We start from the raw sequence: 16,906 nt of genomic DNA, 5'->3' as shown, positions 1-16,906 counted from the left end.
CATAAATGGAGGGTGTGAGAAGAGCCCTCCTTTCCGGCTTGGTTTACGCACGTGCCTGAGTGGCTGTACCTGCCAGAGGCCCCTGGGACTTGGAGCTTGGGGCTCCTTGGGCAGCCCTGATAAGGGACTGCAGCCAGTTGCTGCGTGTGGCTCAAAACATACTGCAGGGCTGGATGCCCCCCCATCTCCATGTGGCACCCGGCAGCAGAGATAACGGCCCTGTGTGCTGGCAGCAGGGACATCCAACATACCTCCTGCTTGGTGGGGAGGCTGTGGGGATCCCAGGCTGCAGGCACAGGGAGAGCAGCCTTCCCTTCTCCCTGCAGGCGGAGGGGGCAGGGTGAAGCGAGCTCCTGGCCGACATGGTGTCTGGATCTGGGATGCTTCTCTGGGAGGTGCTGAGGGGTAACCATTGCGCACCATGCACGGCCCTTGGTGGGGCTGCAGAAGTACTTTCTGCCTTGTGATGCAAAGGGGAACAGGAGGGGGAGAACGTGACGCTGGTTTCTAAGAAAAGCTGGTAAGAACTTCAGGGAAAAACAAGCTGGTGGTGCTGTTTGTGTTGCCTGCCCGCAGCAGCTCAGCAAGCTCCTGGGCACATGGCTTTGCAAAATGCGTTCAGGTCTTTTGGCCCAGGTTTTAGGGAGGGAAGGTCTTCGCATGGCTTGAACGCTGGTGAAAAACAGGAAGCAGGGCGTAGGAGTAAGTGGTCAGTTTCTGCGGTGGAAGGAGATTGCTGCGTTTAGTCCCATGCTTTTTCAGCAGTCATGAGTGACCTGGAAAAGGGAATGAGCAATGAGCTGACAGAGTTTGCCTGATGCTATCGAATTACTCAGGTTCATGGGGACAAATGCCAGCTACAGAGAGCACAGAGAAGCGTTACGACAGCAGGAGGATGAAATTCAGTTTAGATAAATATCGAATGATAGGAGAGGGAAAGCAATCGTCCCAAATCTGCAGACAGGATTATGCCCTGAGCTGGCCACTTGCAGCAAGACCTGGTGTTATTTCAGATAGCTCTGTGGGCAGCCAGGGTCAGAAAAACTCATCGACTCCCTGAAAAGGAGCCTCTGTCCCTCCTTGTGAGTGACGAAGCAGAAACAAAGCAGGAGAGCCTTGTGCCATCGCCCCAGTCCACTGCTCCTATTGCAGCCCCACCATCTCCAAAAGGGTCTGGGAGCGTGGGGAAAGATTTGGAGAAAAACAGCAAGGAGGATCAAAGGCGCAGAGCTGTTTCCCTATGACTAAGTGAGCTAGAATTTCTCTGTTTGGAAAACATGATGTAGGGTGGCTGGGATCCGCGCCTGGAGAGTCATGGCTGGCATGGAAAAGGGGTCCGATGCGTGTCCAATCTGAATGAAGAGCAGGAGCTAGCGAGCTGCCTGTAGCGGTGCTGTGCCATGGGGGATTTTTTGTCCATAGGGCTCCCAGATTGCAAAGGAAGTAGAAAATCTCATGAAGTGAAACCTTCTGTGGGTTATAAAACATAGAACATGCTGAGGAGCGGAACTGCTGGGAGATGGAGAGCAGTCAGGGGGTTGTTATCCATGTGCCTGTGCCACACTCATACATAGTCAGCACTGACTTTAGCCCTCCATTGGGCTCTGGTTTGCTGCAGGGTATGGCCCCCACCTTGAGTTGGTCCTGGTGCCTCATTGAGACATGCAGCCATGCAGCTCTGCCTGTTGGGAAAGGCAGCAGGCGTGCTCACGGCCGGGGGTGGAGGCGTGTGGGATGGTGACTACAAATAAAGAGACCAGACTGGCACGGCCAGAGCAAGGTAGGGGAGCCTGGGTGTTACCATTAATTGGTCGATGAGGAAACTCTCAAAGGCTCAAGTTGGTGTGTTAGAAAGCAGGCATTCATTATGGGTGTATGAGGGGATCTGTCTGGAAGTGGAATCTCAAAGCTGAGTCCCAGCCACCAGGGTTTCATGCGACTTGAGCATGTGTGTCAGGCTTGCTCCCTGCCTGCAGGTAAACCCTGCTGGCCCCAGAATGGGCTGTAAGGCTGGGGAGGCATCTGGCTCGAGCAGCAGCTCGCCTGCCTGTAGCCCCTTTGCCAGGGATGGCAAAAGTGGCAGGAAGGACTTTGCTTTAACAAGCTGGAGGAGACGCGTCGCATCCCTACCACCACCATGGAACTGCTTTGCTGTGGAAGGGCAATGCGTGAGAAGGGAAATCTCCAGAGCTGTGTGACAAACCGCTGCCTGCAGGTGTGGCTGTCCTGCAGTGCCAGTTTTTCTGCAGAGGTTGGGCGTTTTGCACCGTGTCTGTCCGCCGTGGGTTCTCAGGCATTGGCCCAACAGTAGGTGTCACCCAGCATGTGCCTTTGTGCTGAGTAAACGGGCAATTACAGTCAGGCCCTCCATTGTTTGAACGTGGTCAAAGGGGACAGCTGCTGTTTGCTTGGCAGTTCCTACTCTTTATCTTGCTCCTTCCGCTCACACCTCGCTTCCAAGGAGATGGGATGAACTGCTCCGTGCTGGGAGTGAACGGATGTCCACATGGGGAGGCCCTGAACTGCTCCTCCTTTCCCATGCCCTCGGGGCAGGGCGGATGGCTGAGGTCCTTGGAGGGGCTGGGGATGCACTGAGCGCCATCCTTAGTCTGTTATCATAGGGTTGCTCTGGGTTTGTGATCGTAGAGCCGCTCTCACCTGGTTGGAGCACCATTGCCACCTGTTGCTTGTGTTGGTTTGTTTGACCTTTTATGTTTACTGTAGTGTTGTTTGTAAGAGCTGGCAGCTGGACGTGTTTCCTGCCGTAATGAGCGCTGACCCGCGTGCCCCTTGGCAGGGATTGTCTCTTTGTGGAAAAAAATTAGAAGGCACTTAGCAAAGTGAGACAGAAAACAAACAAAGCTGGCAGGAGGCTGCGGCCGGGCATTGCCGCCAAGGAGGCTGGGCTGCTGATGCAGGACGGAAGCAGGAGGCAGTGGGGAAGGCAGCACCAGGGAAGCACTCCTTAAACCCTAGTTCTGTCCCTGTGGCCCCTGCCTGCTGCTCCAGCACTGTCACAGGATGCATGCTGCTGGCTGCCTGCCTGCTGTGGTACCTGACACCTCTCCTCTGCCTCCTCCTCTGCAGATGCTGCCAAGGGCACGTGGCTCTGGACATCACTGTGACCCCAGGGAAGCTGAGAGCTGCTCTGGGAGTAGGGCTGGGGCCTCGTGTGGGTGAGGGGCAGCCTGCTGAAGGCCGCAGGGTGCACTGGGGCTCCCCACCTGTTTCTCAGGGACAAGTGACCCTTGTATTTCTTCCTTTGGGGATGACAGCCATGCTCGCAGCCCCCCCTACTAATCCAGTGCCAGGGAGCGAGCTGCCTCCTGCCTGCAGGGACGCTGGCAGGCGGCCAGGAGGGGATTTTCAGGAGGGGATTTTGCTGCATTTTCTCTGTAAGCATCGGTAGCTCACGAGGGCAAAAGGGAGCTGTCTTACCCTACATGGGAAGACAGGGAGCCGTGCTGCATCGGGCTACTGGGGCTGCAGGCAGGCTCTGCTGCCACGCACAGCCTGCAGGACTGCACTACCCCTCACCACCTTCCTCAGCAAGGCGGTTGATGTGAAGGACGTGAGCCGTGGCTGGAAGCACAGTGGCTCCTCCGTTGCCTTTAATGTGGGCTGAGCCTTGCTTGAACTACAGATCCCAGCATGCTGCTTTCTGCCGGCCCCCACGGCCGCACTACCTGGCAGGCAGGCAGCTGCTGGCAGGCAGGGATGCTGCAGCCCACAGCCGCACAGGAGAGGAGGGAGGCCGAGCAGGCAGCTGGGGGGGGGCACGGCCGGCAGGACACGGGGGGTTGAGCACGTGGAGCCCTGCTGCAATTGCTGGGAGAAGTGGATGAATGCCCCACGCTGCGCCATCCTGAAGGGAAAACGACAAGGCAGGCCTGTGGCTTCTGTGTGTGTGTGGGGGGGCTGATTCTGATATGCCTGAGGGGTAGGGAGGGGGCCAACGGATGGGGTCTGGCTCAGGGGCCCCAGGGCTGTGTCTGTAGGGTGGCCACCTATGGGGAAAGCAGTGCTGAGTGGCAGCAGGGAGCAGGCCTAGAGCAGGGGGGTGCTGAGAGGGGGAGAGCAGTGCCCGGGGTGCCCTTGGCTTTCCTAGGAAGGGCTGCTAGAGCCCCAGGGAAGGAGTCGGTGGAAAAGAAGGGTTTGTGTGGTTCTGGCCTGAGAGACCACTGGATAAAACGTGTCCTTTGTTCCTCCGTACCCCCCAAGGACATGGGGAGGGCAGGGGGGAAGGACACAGCCCATTGCGTATATGCTTCGCTCACAGCCTGAGGATTGAGGGCAGAGCCACAGGCTCACAAATCCCTTCAGAGCCTGCAGTGGAGTGGCAGGTGGCTGGAGTGCAGCAGCACGGGCATGTCACGGGGGCAGGTTTCCCTTTGGCAGGACAGGCTTGGCATCCCCTGAGCAGCGGCGTAAAGCTCTGTGTCACAACCCCTCAGCTAAAGGCTCTGAGCCACAGGTCTCCCAAGCTGCTGAGCAATGCTATTGCTGTTTCCTGACGCCGCGTAGTCCCATGGAGCCAACCGTGCCATCAGGTTAAAAGCAGTGTTGCCCCTGCCTGGCCTCATTCCCTCATAAGGCCCTGTTTGCTTTCCAGACAGAGCTGCCACGAGACTTGCTGGGACCCGTGCTGACCCTTGCCATACAAGATGACAACAAGAGATGGACCGCAGGATAGGTAATGCCAGGCTGTGGGGTGGGCGTGGGGACACATGCAAGATACTGGGAGATCTGGGATAACGTGGGGCTCAGCACCTGGGGGCATTGAGCCCCAAGTCTCACTGCCAGCCCTATGGATGTGTGCTCTCTGGCCGGGCAGGGAGCAGCTACTCCATCTCTGCCTGTGAAATCCATTCCCTAAGATGCTCTATCAATTTTTCCAAAGCAAATGGGCTGTAAACAGTCCCCAACGTTGAGACATGGCCCCGCTGTTCCTGGCTGGTGGGGCTCCCTCCCAGCTCTGGCAAGGGTCGCTGTGTGGCTGGGTGCCATATGCAGGGAGCATGTCCTTCACAGCTTCCTGGAAACCCTCCCTTGGCCATGTCCACTCAAAGGAGCCCAGGCCAGAGACAGGGGAACAAATGTTTTGTGCCGTCCTTTATCAAGAATCTCGTCTGTTTATTAAGAGCACTGGACCCACAGATGATGCCAAATTGTGAATTTCATCCTCCCTTCTTTGCTGGGGCCTTCCACAGTGGGCTTGGCAACAGCCAGAAGTGATGCCTGTCCCTTGCCCTGCCTGTCATCCTACTTCACACTTCTCTGCCCCCTTTGCAGGTACAAGGCTGTCTGGTTGATCTTCTTCATCCTCGGCCTGGGAACTCTGCTGCCATGGAATTTCTTCATGACTGCCAGGCAGGTGAGGGCTTGCCCTTGCACTGATCATCCCGTGCCACCTCTGAGCACCTGGCAGGAGGCAGTAGTGTGGGTGATTTGGGTGGGACACGTAGTACTGAGGTGGCGGGAGGGGTCCTGGGCTGGGTGTGGGGCTGGAGAGGTGTTAAAGGTCACCTGTCTTGGAGGAGGCCTCGCAGCACCTCAGCTCCACCTGGTTCCTTTCCTTGCAGTATTTCATCGACCGCCTGGCAGACCCACAGAACACAAGCCGCCTCTCAAACCAGACCAGTGTGGGCACTGTCTCAGAACTCTCCTACCTGCAGTCCATGTTTGACAACTTCATGACTCTCTGCTCCATGGTGCCCCTCCTCATCTTCACCTGCCTCAACTCCTTCATCCATCAGCGGTGAGCCCTGCCCTATCCTTGTCCTTACCACATCCTGACTCAATACTGTGCCAAACCATTCAGTCCAAAGGCAAAACTTGGTTCTCCTGTGCTGTGGTTTGGCTGCGACTGCTGCGAGAGAACTTTGCAGACCTCTGGGTGCTGGGCTTTCCTCACCCACACCACCTTCTCTTGCAGGATTCCCCAACAGATCCGCATTTCGGGCAGCCTGGTGGCCATTGGGCTGGTATTCTTAATCACTGCCATTATGGTGAAGGTCACCATGGATCCTCTTCCCTTTTTTGTCTTCACCATGGTCAGCATTGTCTTCATCAACTGTGAGTAAGGCTTTGGGGAAGAGCTCAAGGGAAAGAGGAGATGGGGGACCCCCCCTGGTCCTACAGGGCTGTAACACCGATTCCCCACAGAGGTGCAGCCCATCCTCACCTTCGGTTTCTCATCTCTGCTTATCTTTCCCTTTGCAGCCTTCGGTGCCATGTTGCAGGGCAGCCTCTTTGGACTGGCAGGGCTCCTGCCTGCCAGCTACACAGCTCCCATCATGAGTGGGCAGGGCTTGGCAGGCATCTTCGCTGCTTTGGCGATGATAATCAGTATCAGCAGTAAGTAGTACCTACCACGCAGGTGACAGTACATCACTGTCAGCAAGGGACAGCAGTGTCATGCTGGACCCTCTTGGTGTGGGAGATGGCAGCAGAGCCTCACTCCTCTTGCTCCTCTTCATTCTCCTCCTTTTCCTCTTTGTCTCCTCTTTCCCTGTGCTCCCAGTTGGTGCTCAGCAACCAGAGAGCTACATTGGTTACTTCACTACGGCTTGTGTGGCAATTGTGCTGGCCATCTTCTCCTACATCCTTCTACCTCGCATGGTAAGATCTTACTTTTAGTGGGGAGGAGAGTGAGGACCTGAGACCTTTGCACATCCCAGCATGAGAATCTTGGCCTGATAGCACCCCAGCCATAGCTTCTGCCAGCCTCCACCTCCTGGGTCAGGGTAGGACACCCAGTGTCCCAAAGGAGCTCTCTGTGGTACTTCTCGCCTCAGATACCTGTGGTATCCTTAGGATAATGTGGAAATGGGCCCCTGAATGAGCAGAAGCAGCATCAATATCAGACACAAGTGGAAGGAATACTTGGTCCATCTTGCACCGTATGCCATTATCAGCACAGTCTCAGGTGCCAGATCCCAGGCAGCCTTCTTCACACTTGACTGAGTTCTCTGTGCCTGTGTCTCTATAGGATTTCTTCCGGTACTACTCCATGAAGGACAAGACAGAATACAGTGTATACAATGCAGAGCTGGAGACCAAGAGAGACCTGATTAAGAAAGGTGAGGGGCTGAGGAAGAAGTGCTGAGAGGAAGAATGAGATGGGACTAAATTAGATCCCTGCTTTGTGGGCTCTGTTATGCCCTGTGTTTGTCTTTCCCTGCAGATGAGCCCAATGGAGTGGAGCAGAATAACACAAAGATCATCCCTGTCCACAACCCGGATGAGAAGCCCTCGGTCATCTCCATTTTTAAGAAGGTCTGTGAGTTGGCAGCACCCCCTGTGCTTCTCCTTCTGCCAGGTGCAGGAAGGCATGGGGAGAGGAGACCAGTGGTCTCTTACCCTGTGTTTGGTACCAGCCTCTTTCTTTTATCTCCCTAGCTCTGGGTCATGGCTATGTCTGTCTGCTTGGTCTTCACCGTCACCATTGGAGTCTTTCCTTCTATCACAGCTAAGGTGTCTACTAGCCTCGGAAAGGAAAGCAAATGGGGTAAGTGAGGCCAGGTGTGGGGTGGGCTAGGAGGAAACTGGAAACAAGCTAAATGGGAGGAAAGAAGGTGGGGCTTGAAGTAATAGGGGTGCCTGAGGGAAAGGGGAGATCGTTATGCATGAAGGTTTGGATGCAGACACCAGTCTGGCTGGGAGACCATTCCAGCTCTTAGTGGGAAACTAGGAGGACCCTAGACTTGAAGGAGAGTCTCTGTGTAGTCAGTTGGATGGCCCAGGGCACCCTGGGCTTGTCACTGACCTTCTTCCCCTCCTGCAGATCTCTACTTCATCCCTGTCTCCTGCTTCCTGATCTTTAATGTGTTTGACTGGACGGGACGGAGTCTTACTGCCCTCTTCACATGGGTAAGCTGGGGGCAGGGAGCACTCTCCATTCCCATGCCCTTTGGCCACTGTTCTCACTGGGGCTGCCATCCATGGCTTGAAGAAGGAAGTGGGCGCAGAACTGACTCGAGCTCTGGCTTTAAGTTCTAAGCAGAGAGTTAGATGGTTAATGAAAAGGGTTAGAGCAGAAAGCCACAGTATCGTCCTGTTCTCCTCCCAGCCTTCTTTCAGCATGGCTTGGATGAAGCTGCCTCCTCTGTTTCAGCCTCTGTAAACAAACCTTCACTCCAGCTATGCAAACAGCCAGGCAGGATGGCGGCAGCGAAAGAGGGTGAAAGACAGGGCAGCTTGAAATAAAACCTCTGGCCTCCGCACAGTACACAGCTGCTTTAAAAATCGTTGTCCTGGCAGCAGAGCAGAACCACACCATGCAGGTCATGACTGTCCCCTCCCATGCCCAGGTCCCTTTCTCTCATCTCGCTGTGCCCTGGGCTGAGTGGTGGGAGTCATGATGGCAGTAAGTGAGGAAGGGGTCTGTCTGTGTCTCTTCCTGCCCCTTTGCCCACCCCCCCAAGTGCTGTTTCCCCTGTATTGTTCAGGCTGTTTGTTTAGAGAAGCTTCTCACAGCAGCATGCAATGCAGGGTCTGTCCGGCCCGGCTGTGCTGGGCTGCCCTGCTGCCTAGAGCTGCTTCGCCCGTGGCCATGGCTGCTGGCTTCCCCCAACCTTGGCTGCAAGCTGCCTTGACTGGTGTCCAGGCCACAACCCCAGTGGTGCGATGACCCAGCAGGAGACATTTCCAAAACAGCACTGGGTGGAAAGTCTGACTGTGGTGTGGTTTGTGCCTCATTTCCCTGGTTGGGGCCCTGCAAGGAAAACATCTTGCTGCTCTCACTGGTTTGCCCAGAGACACAACAGCTGGCATCATCTTTGCCATGTGTTCATGAACCAAGGGAGGGCTGCCACCTCCGAGGCTGCTGGGGGCTTCCTCTGACTCCAGACCCCAGGGTCTTGTCATCGTTTCCTCTCTGAGGGGACTCAGGAGAGAGCCAGGCACATCTTGTACCAGCCTTCATCCTAGCTACATGACAGCATGGGGATGGTGCCTCTTGCTTTGTCCCATCTTTCTGCATCCAAAAACTGTGTTGGGATTTGGGGAGCCCATAATTTGATCCGTGCCTTTCCCAGCACCATCCAAAAGAGTCCAAGCACAATCCCTTTCCCAGATTGCTGGATCTCGCCCCACTTGGCTGGGGGATGGCGTGGGAGGTTGGAGAGCTGTTTTAAGCCCAGTTTGCAGGCCTTGGGGTGCCAGAGGGGATTTACCTCAGTTGGCCTTGGCCTGTGCAATGGTTTGCAGCAGGAAGAGGTTGCGTGTGTGTGCACGGGGCTGTCCTCACTCCCTGTTGTTTGGAGAAAGGGCTTAGCAGTTGATCCCAGACCCAGCTCTGTATTTTGGCTCTGGTACTGCTGCTCTCCAAGACAGCTAAGGACGGGATTTCAGGGCAGTGGCCAGCTGTGGTGGGACTGGTGGTCCGTCCATTTCCTCTGCACGCTGACCTCCTCACCACGAGTCCTGCACCCAGCCCCAGCAGAGCAGCAGCTGGAAAGCAGGTGCTTTCCAGGCTGATGAAGCCCAGAGAGGTAGGGAAAGAACAAGCAGTATTGAACTTATCCATCTTTTCATCCTGGGGAGGGAGTGTTTCCACTCACAGCTATGCCAATAAATCTATCAGTCCCTGTTGGTTTTCCTCTCACTTAGGGGGATGAGAGCACAATAACTGCATGTTCTCCTCTGGGTGAACATCTAGCTTGAGGAGAGAGTGACAGACTAATGAGTACAACCAGGACTGGGAAAGCAGTGGGAAGAGCACTCTCAGCCTCAAGTAGCTGTTACTGATGTAAGGAGAAACCTTGGGGCTGCGTGCAGGAGCCTGCAGGAGCAGGACAGTGAGAGCCAGAGGATGGCAGGCAGGAGCTCTGGGTCTGGGAGCCTTGCACAGAGGGGCTCAGGAGCTGCCCTCATCCACCCCTTGCATCACTTGGTGATGTTGGAGTTTGTTGCAGCAGAAAAAGTCTCTCATCATCTTTACCTCCTGCCTCCCCTATGGCTGCAATGCAGAAGGGACAGCCTCTTTGTAGCCCTTGCTGGCATGCTAGAGGATGGGGAACATCTACTTCTCATTTATACCCTGTGTTTCTCTCCTAGCCCGGGAAAGACAGCTACCTCTTGCCGGTGATGGTGGTCTTACGAGTCATCTTCATCCCCCTTTTCATGCTGTGCAATGTGCAACCCCGAAGCCACCTGCCTGTCATATTCTCTCACGATGCCTGGTACATCATCTTCATGATCTTCTTCTCCATCTCCAACGGCTACCTGGCCAGTCTTTGCATGTGCTTCGGGCCCAAGTGAGTAAGCTCTGGGGATGTGGATGGGTGGCAGCCCAAGGCCAGCCCTGGCATCAGGGTGGGCATCCGGGTGGGCTGCATGGGGATCAGGGAGGGGTTGCTGAGGACAAGTCTGATGCCTGTTTCTCTCATAGGAAAGTACTTGCCCATGAAGCAGAGACGGCTGGAGCAGTCATGGCCTTTTTCCTGACGCTGGGCTTGGCCCTGGGAGCTGCCATCTCCTTCCTGTTCCAAATTCTCATCTAGCAGAGGCACTCAGAGGGTGCAGGAACACCGAGATGGCTCCGCATCCACCTCCGACACCCTGGACGCCTCCGTGCTGTGGGGTGATAACACCTCACTCCTGCCCCTGCCAAATCGCACTGCCACAGCAGACGTTCCATCCAGGGACGGTTCCACTCTTCCAGGGTCGGCGTGACTCCTGCCATGCCCGGCTGCGTGATGCCTTCAGGCCTACGTGCCTTTGCTTTCCCCACGCTGTGTGTAAGACTCCCGGCACCTGACTGAGGTCCACCTGCCTCCAGTGATGCATAAGCTCCCCAGCTCAAGGCCAAAAGCCATCGCGAGCCTCCTCCTCTCCGCCAGGCAGAGCTGCAGGCTGGTATCCAGTGTTACTGCCCCACCTGCCCTTCATCCTGTGCCGCAGGGTCTGAAGGGCATTAGACGCCCATGTCCCCCCGTGGCTCAGCAGAGCTCTGCCCCCTTTGCTTCCCCTGCCCCCCCTCATAACCCGTTCTGCCTTTGTTCGCTGCCCTCCTTGGCCTGCAGGAGGCGGGCGGCAGCTCGCAGGCCCGGCCTGCCCCTGTTTGCCCCCCGCCCCGTGTAAATCTGTACAGTTGCCTTTTTTTTTTTCTATAAAAAGATTGAAACGTGTGTCCGTGTCCATCACTGTGTGCAAAGAGCCCGTTCTCAGTAATGCCCGCAGCGCCGCCTGCTGCCATAGGGTAGAACTGTCCGTCCTGACGCGACCACCGCCGGGGTCGTGTGGAACTCTCTGGAACGCAGCGCTCTCACCCCGCCTACGCTGTGCTCCTCCGCGGGCCGCCGCCGTTAAAGGGGGGCGGGGATGGGCCCACCGCGCGGCCTGCAGACATCACCGCAGCGGGTTGCGGCGGTCTGCAGGGCCGCTTTAAGGCGGAAGGAGCCGGCGGGTTGGGCGGGGCGCAGCGTGCCTATATAAAGGAGCCGAAAGGGGGTTGCGGGCTCTTTTTAGCACCACCCGGCTGCAGGCGCGGAGGTACGGCGGGCGGGGGGTCGGGGCTGGTGCTGTGGGCTGTTATCGCTGTGTCCCTGCTACACACGGCGTGGGTTTGCCTTGCAGATGCCCGAGGAAGTGCAGCATGGAGAGGAGGAGGTGGAGACGTTCGCCTTCCAGGCGGAGATCGCTCAGCTCATGTCGCTGATCATCAACACGTTCTATTCCAACAAGGAGATCTTCCTGCGGGAGCTCATCTCCAACGCCTCCGACGTGAGCCCCAGCGCTGGGGGGGGCGAGGGGGCTGGGGCGGCCCTGGGGGTGCCCTGGGAGCAGCGGGGTGAGGCACGTGGTGCTCGGCGGCGGCCGGCGGGCAGGGGGCGGCAGCGAGCGGCTCCCGTTGTCTCCTGTAGGCGCTGGATAAGATCCGCTATGAGAGCCTGACCGAGCCATCCAAGCTGGACAGCGGCAAGGACCTCAAGATAGACATCGTGCCCAACCCGCGGGAACGCACGCTCACCTTGTTGGACACCGGGATCGGGATGACCAAGGCTGATCTCATCAATAACCTGGGCACCATCGCCAAATCGGGCACCAAAGCCTTCATGGAGGCTTTGCAGGTGGGTCGGTTTGGCTGCTTTGGGGCCTCCAGCCCTGCTGTCTTCTTTGCTGTGGGAGCTGCTGGGCCACCCCAACACGTTTCCGCAGCAGGGAGGTGCTGAGGGCAGGGCTGGCTGCTTGTCGGCACTTGTGCCTTTATCTGTGTGTGCTGACCCAGCTCTCTGCTGATTGAAGCCATTACAAACGCTTCCTGTGTCCTTACTTTCCTTCCACCCTCACAGGCAGGTGCAGACATCTCCATGATTGGGCAGTTTGGTGTGGGTTTCTACTCTGCCTACCTGGTGGCTGAGAAGGTAGTTGTCATTACCAAGCACAACGATGACGAGCAGTATGCTTGGGAGTCATCAGCTGGGGGCTCCTTCACTGTCCGGACTGACCGTGGTACGTATGGCACAAAACCAGCTGTATCTATCTCTGCAATCCTTTAAATCCTTCTTAACGTTGTGCTGTCAAGTTAGTTATATTCCCAGAGCTGGTCCCCTTGTACATTGCCCTTCTATACACCCACACCTTTGTCATCTCACGCTATAGGTGAGCCCATTGGACGGGGCACCAAAGTGATCCTGTATTTGAAGGAGGACCAGACAGAGTATTTGGAGGAGAGGCGTGTCAAGGAGGTGGTGAAGAAGCACTCCCAGTTCATTGGATACCCCATCACCCTTTATGTATGTGAGAGAAGTGAGGGGGGACCCTTGGGAAAGCTGGAGGGAGGGGTGAGAAGTATTGAGAGGAGGATATGAGAGAAGAACGGCTACTGTCTTCTGTGGCCAGAGGAAATTGATTAGAGGCAAATGTAGTTGATATTTAGACATGTGTTCAGTCTTTGATCTGTGCTGCTGAATGCCATCTGAATTAGCTATAGAGGGAGGATGCCCTTTTTGCTTGTCCAGAGAATAAAGATGTTCTGGTAGCGGTTGTTTGGGGCTAAAACAAGGCTTATGGCCCTGATTCTTGTCCCTTTATCCACAGGTGGAGAAGGAGCGTGAGAAAGAGATCAGTGATGATGAGGCAGAGGAGGAGAAAGCTGAGAAAGAAGAGGAAGAGTCCAAGGATGAGGAGAAACCAAAAATTGAGGATGTGGGCTCTGATGAGGAGGAGGAGGGAGACAAAGGCAAGAAGAAAAAGACCAAGAAAATTAAGGAGAAATACATTGACCAGGAGGAGCTGAACAAGACCAAACCTATTTGGACCCGCAACCCTGATGACATCACCCAAGAGGAGTATGGCGAGTTCTACAAAAGCCTCACCAATGACTGGGAGGATCATCTGGCGGTCAAGGTGGGTCTCAGCCCTAGTGCTGAGGAGCAGCAGTTCAGCCTGCCCAGTGCAGGTGCTTGTAGGAAAGCTTATAAGGTTCAGACAATGGCAGCTCTTTTCTCATTCCTTGCCCTACAGCACTTCTCCGTGGAAGGGCAGCTGGAGTTCAGGGCCCTGCTCTTCATCCCACGCCGTGCTCCTTTTGACCTTTTCGAGAACAAGAAGAAGAAGAACAATATTAAGCTTTATGTGAGGCGTGTCTTCATTATGGACAGCTGCGATGAGCTCATTCCTGAATACCTGAGTAAGAGCCCCCCTGTCTCAGCCTCCCAGACTGAGCTGGGACCCCCCAGCCTGTGCGTTGCTCCCAGTGCCCAGTGGCTGGCAATTGCCAATTGCAGTGGGCTGATAGCAGTCTGTGTCTTAACCTTTCTACTGTAATGAAGTCCAGAGATCTTAATGTCATTTCTATTTCCCTTATTTAGACTTCATCCGAGGCGTTGTAGACTCAGAAGATTTACCTCTGAACATATCTCGTGAGATGTTGCAGCAGAGCAAAATCCTCAAGGTGATCCGCAAAAACATTGTCAAAAAGTGCTTGGAGCTCTTCAGTGAGTTGGCAGAGGACAAAGAGAACTACAAGAAATTTTATGAGGCCTTTTCCAAGAATCTGAAGGTGAGGGCTTGGACGTACTGCACTTGGAGGAGGGAGGGACCTGTGATCCATCTCCTTAGGAACAGGCTTGTTCCAGCACCACATATTCTTTATGAGGGTGTTGGGCTTGAGGTGGGTTTCAAAAGTGCCTTAGAGCGCCTCTGTAGGCAGTTGGACTCTTGTGGTTAGGAGCTAGTTGTGTCTTGGGGATAGCCAAGTGTACTTAAGTTCCATCCTGGAGTCCACATGCATGTGTTTTCTGCTCCCCAGCTGGGCATCCATGAGGACTCAACAAACCGAAAGCGCCTTTCAGAGCTGCTGCGCTACCACACATCTCAGTCAGGTGATGAGATGACTTCACTTGCAGAGTATGTGTCCCGTATGAAGGAGTCGCAGAAGAGTATCTACTACATCACAGGTGAGCCAGATCTCTCTCTGCTGATGAGGTACATGATCTGTCTACCAGCTTTAAATTCTTCCAGGCAAGTCTTGCTGCCTTTAGCAGGCTCTCCCTACTGAAAGAGACCATTTCTAGGTGCTGGGGGAGGGATACCAGGCCCAGAGCCATAGCTGCAGCCAACTTCACATCAGGGGCTCTGAGAGACTGGTGTTTTTTACTTTGCTGTAAGCAGCTCCTAAATCTTTATGACATTTTGCTTCTAAACCCATAAACACAGGGGAGAGCAAGGAACAGGTCGCCAACTCAGCCTTTGTGGAGCGTGTGCGGAAGCGTGGCTTCGAGGTGGTGTACATGACAGAGCCTATCGATGAATACTGCGTGCAGCAGCTCAAGGAGTTTGATGGGAAGACCCTTGTGTCAGTTACTAAGGAGGGACTGGAGCTACCTGAGGATGAGGAGGAGAAAAAGAAGATGGAGGAGAGCAAAGCCAAGTTTGAGACTCTTTGCAAACTCATGAAGGAAATCTTGGACAAGAAAGTGGAGAAGGTGAGATGGCTGAGGAGCTCAGCCAGGGCTGCGTCCTGGGCTGGTGGGAGGAGGGCTGGGCCCCTCCGCGATGCAGACAGGGGTCCCAGCTCAATGCATGCCTCTCATCTCCCTCATCTCCTGCAGAGGAGCCGCTAAAGGAGACTGAAGGTCCCAGCATGCACTGCACCATCTTGCTCTAAGCAGCCAGGCTGCAGGCGAGGGGCACTGACCCAAATACGTGCATTGATGGGAGACGGTAAGTGTGGGAAATGTAGCGGGTACCGAAGGTGCTGCCTGAGCTTTCCAAACTGTTCTGTCAAGCAATTTTGGAGCTGTTTTGAAGGATCCCTGTTTGCTTTGGGCTGTCCCCAGGTGAACCTGGGATGATTACATGATGGGGTGTTGTGTGTTGGGGCTGGGTCTGTTCTTGGGTATACTGGGAGCCTTGCTCTTCTAACTCTTGGCTACTTTGTCAGGTAACTGTCTCAAACCGGTTGGTCTCATCTCCCTGCTGCATCGTCACCAGCACGTATGGTTGGACAGCAAACATGGAGCGCATCATGAAGGCTCAGGCACTGCGTGACAACTCTACCATGGGCTACATGATGGCGAAGAAACACTTGGAAATCAACCCTGACCACCCGATTGTGGAAACGCTCCGTCAGAAGGCTGATGCTGACAAGAATGACAAAGCTGTCAAAGACCTGGTGGTTCTACTCTTTGAGACTGCTCTGCTGTCCTCCGGCTTCTCCCTGGAAGATCCTCAGACCCACTCCAACCGCATCTACAGGATGATCAAATTGGGGCTTGGTATGTGAAGCTACTGGAGAAGGTCCTGGGTGAGGCGAGATTTCCTTAACCTGCTGTGAAATCACCTGTCAAGTATCTGCAGAGGTGCAGACCTATGGCCCCTTCTCACCTTTGCTCCTGGCTCGACACCATATAGGTGCCCAAGGTGTCTGAGCTGGAGCTTCCTACAGAAGTTAGTAGGAAGGGGTGAGGTGCCTTGGCAGAAGCGGGCAGAATAGTTTCCTGTAGCCTGTGCAGCAAAGGATGTATAGCTGGGACATGAGAGGAAGGCCAGTAAATGAGCAGTGCTGCTGTGATATGCAGAAGTAGCTGGGTGTGTAAGGAGGCTGGGGGCAAGTGGAAATCTTAAGCAAGGTTGTCCTGGCCTTATGGTCAACACCAGGCTGCCCAGGTGACATCACTGATGTTCTATTAGTAAATGTCAGAAGTCTACCACGGGAAAGAGGGGCCCATCTGTTCATAAGAGCTTGCTTACATTTAGGCTTGTCTCAAACTGTGTTTTTAGGCAGAAATGTCAATCAGGGAGTGCTGTGGCTTGGCATGTTTCCTGGGTGCTCTTGCTTGGGGTCCTGACTGGAGCCAGCCTTTATTGTGGGACTGTGGGAGTCAGGTGTCTCTTGGAAGCTTCATTTCTTTCCCTTTTCTCTCCTAGGTATTGATGAAGATGAGGTGATCACAGAAGAGTCCAACACGGCTCCTTCTGATGAAATCCCACCCCTGGAGGGAGATGAAGACACATCCCGCATGGAAGAGGTGGACTAAGGAAGGAAGTCTCTTCCATCTCCTGCCTCTGTCCAGTCTCATGGCTGTTTAGAAGAGGGGTCTCTGGTCCCACCAGCTGCTGCTGGCTCCTTAGTGGTGTCTTCTGTTTTTATTTTTCCTTTTTTGTAGTGGGGAATGGAGACAGGACTCCCTGTTTGTCAGTAATGAGCAAGTCAGGCAGCCCTAGGCACATCTACTGTGTGCATTTCTACTTGTGTAACATCATCTAATGAGGAATGGATTTGTGGAGGGGTCAGTCTTTCTCACGCCCCATGGGATCTCCTGTGCTCAGCTGAGGTGAGTCCTCCTCTCTCCAGCCCCCCAGAGTAGGACTGTATTTTGTTTGGCTTGGTTACTTTTCATTGATTTTCCTGATGTTTTGTTCTACTGAAATAAAAGTGTCAAAAGAACAAGGTTTA

General features: G+C 54.8%; 2 protein-coding genes across 12 annotated transcripts in view; both read left to right on the top strand.

Moving 5' to 3' along the window:
• Positions 1-11,132, top strand: part of SLC29A1 (solute carrier family 29 member 1 (Augustine blood group)) — a 22,669-nt gene extending 11,537 nt beyond the window's left edge. For 6 of the 8 annotated variants that reach the window (XM_015857718.2, XM_015857719.3, XM_085543207.1 and 3 more), the window contains 12 exons: positions 4,613-4,693; positions 5,293-5,374; positions 5,583-5,758; positions 5,936-6,075; positions 6,223-6,357; positions 6,524-6,621; positions 6,992-7,082; positions 7,187-7,278; positions 7,402-7,510; positions 7,787-7,872; positions 10,060-10,259; positions 10,394-11,132. In XM_015857718.2, the coding sequence (XP_015713204.1) occupies positions 4,665-4,693; positions 5,293-5,374; positions 5,583-5,758; positions 5,936-6,075; positions 6,223-6,357; positions 6,524-6,621; positions 6,992-7,082; positions 7,187-7,278; positions 7,402-7,510; positions 7,787-7,872; positions 10,060-10,259; positions 10,394-10,505 (1,350 nt within the window). In that variant the 5' untranslated portion in view covers positions 4,613-4,664 and the 3' untranslated portion in view covers positions 10,506-11,132. Of the gene's footprint in view, positions 1-266; positions 521-3,666; positions 3,885-4,612; positions 4,694-5,292; positions 5,375-5,582; positions 5,759-5,935; positions 6,076-6,222; positions 6,358-6,523; positions 6,622-6,991; positions 7,083-7,186; positions 7,279-7,401; positions 7,511-7,786; positions 7,873-10,059; positions 10,260-10,393 lie in introns of those variants that run through there. The other 2 variants (XM_085543205.1, XM_015857720.3) reach the window with 2 other exon arrangements.
• On the top strand, positions 10,733-16,906 carry HSP90AB1 (heat shock protein 90 alpha family class B member 1). Of its 4 annotated transcripts, XR_001553981.3 has the most exons (13): positions 11,461-11,496; positions 11,581-11,727; positions 11,868-12,074; positions 12,297-12,456; positions 12,607-12,740; positions 13,045-13,353; positions 13,471-13,636; positions 13,818-14,008; positions 14,258-14,405; positions 14,665-14,933; positions 15,060-15,171; positions 15,392-15,725; positions 16,378-16,906. XR_001553981.3 is itself a non-coding variant. In XM_085540906.1 (12 exons), the coding sequence occupies exons 2-12, from the start codon at positions 11,581-11,583 to the stop codon at positions 16,485-16,487; spliced, it is 2,175 nt and encodes a 724-aa protein (XP_085397032.1). In that variant the 5' UTR covers positions 10,733-10,856; the 3' UTR covers positions 16,488-16,906.

This window comes from Coturnix japonica, chromosome 3 (genome assembly GCF_054131305.1).
Source record: "Coturnix japonica strain WE chromosome 3, WE-NBRP24, whole genome shotgun sequence".
Lineage (NCBI taxonomy): Eukaryota > Metazoa > Chordata > Aves > Galliformes > Phasianidae > Coturnix > Coturnix japonica.
Note: the sequence above shows the minus strand (reverse complement) of the source record. Positions and strands in the feature narration are given on the sequence as shown.

Coding starts and splice junctions, on each gene's coding strand:
- HSP90AB1 (XM_085540906.1), top strand. CDS start 11,581: ATGCCCGAGGAAGTGCAGCATGGAGAGGAGGAGGTGGAGACGTTCGCC. Junction 12,741..13,044: donor GATACCCCATCACCCTTTAT/GTATGTGAGAGA, acceptor CTTTATCCACAG/GTGGAGAAGGAGCGTGAGAA. Junction 13,354..13,470: donor AGGATCATCTGGCGGTCAAG/GTGGGTCTCAGC, acceptor CTTGCCCTACAG/CACTTCTCCGTGGAAGGGCA.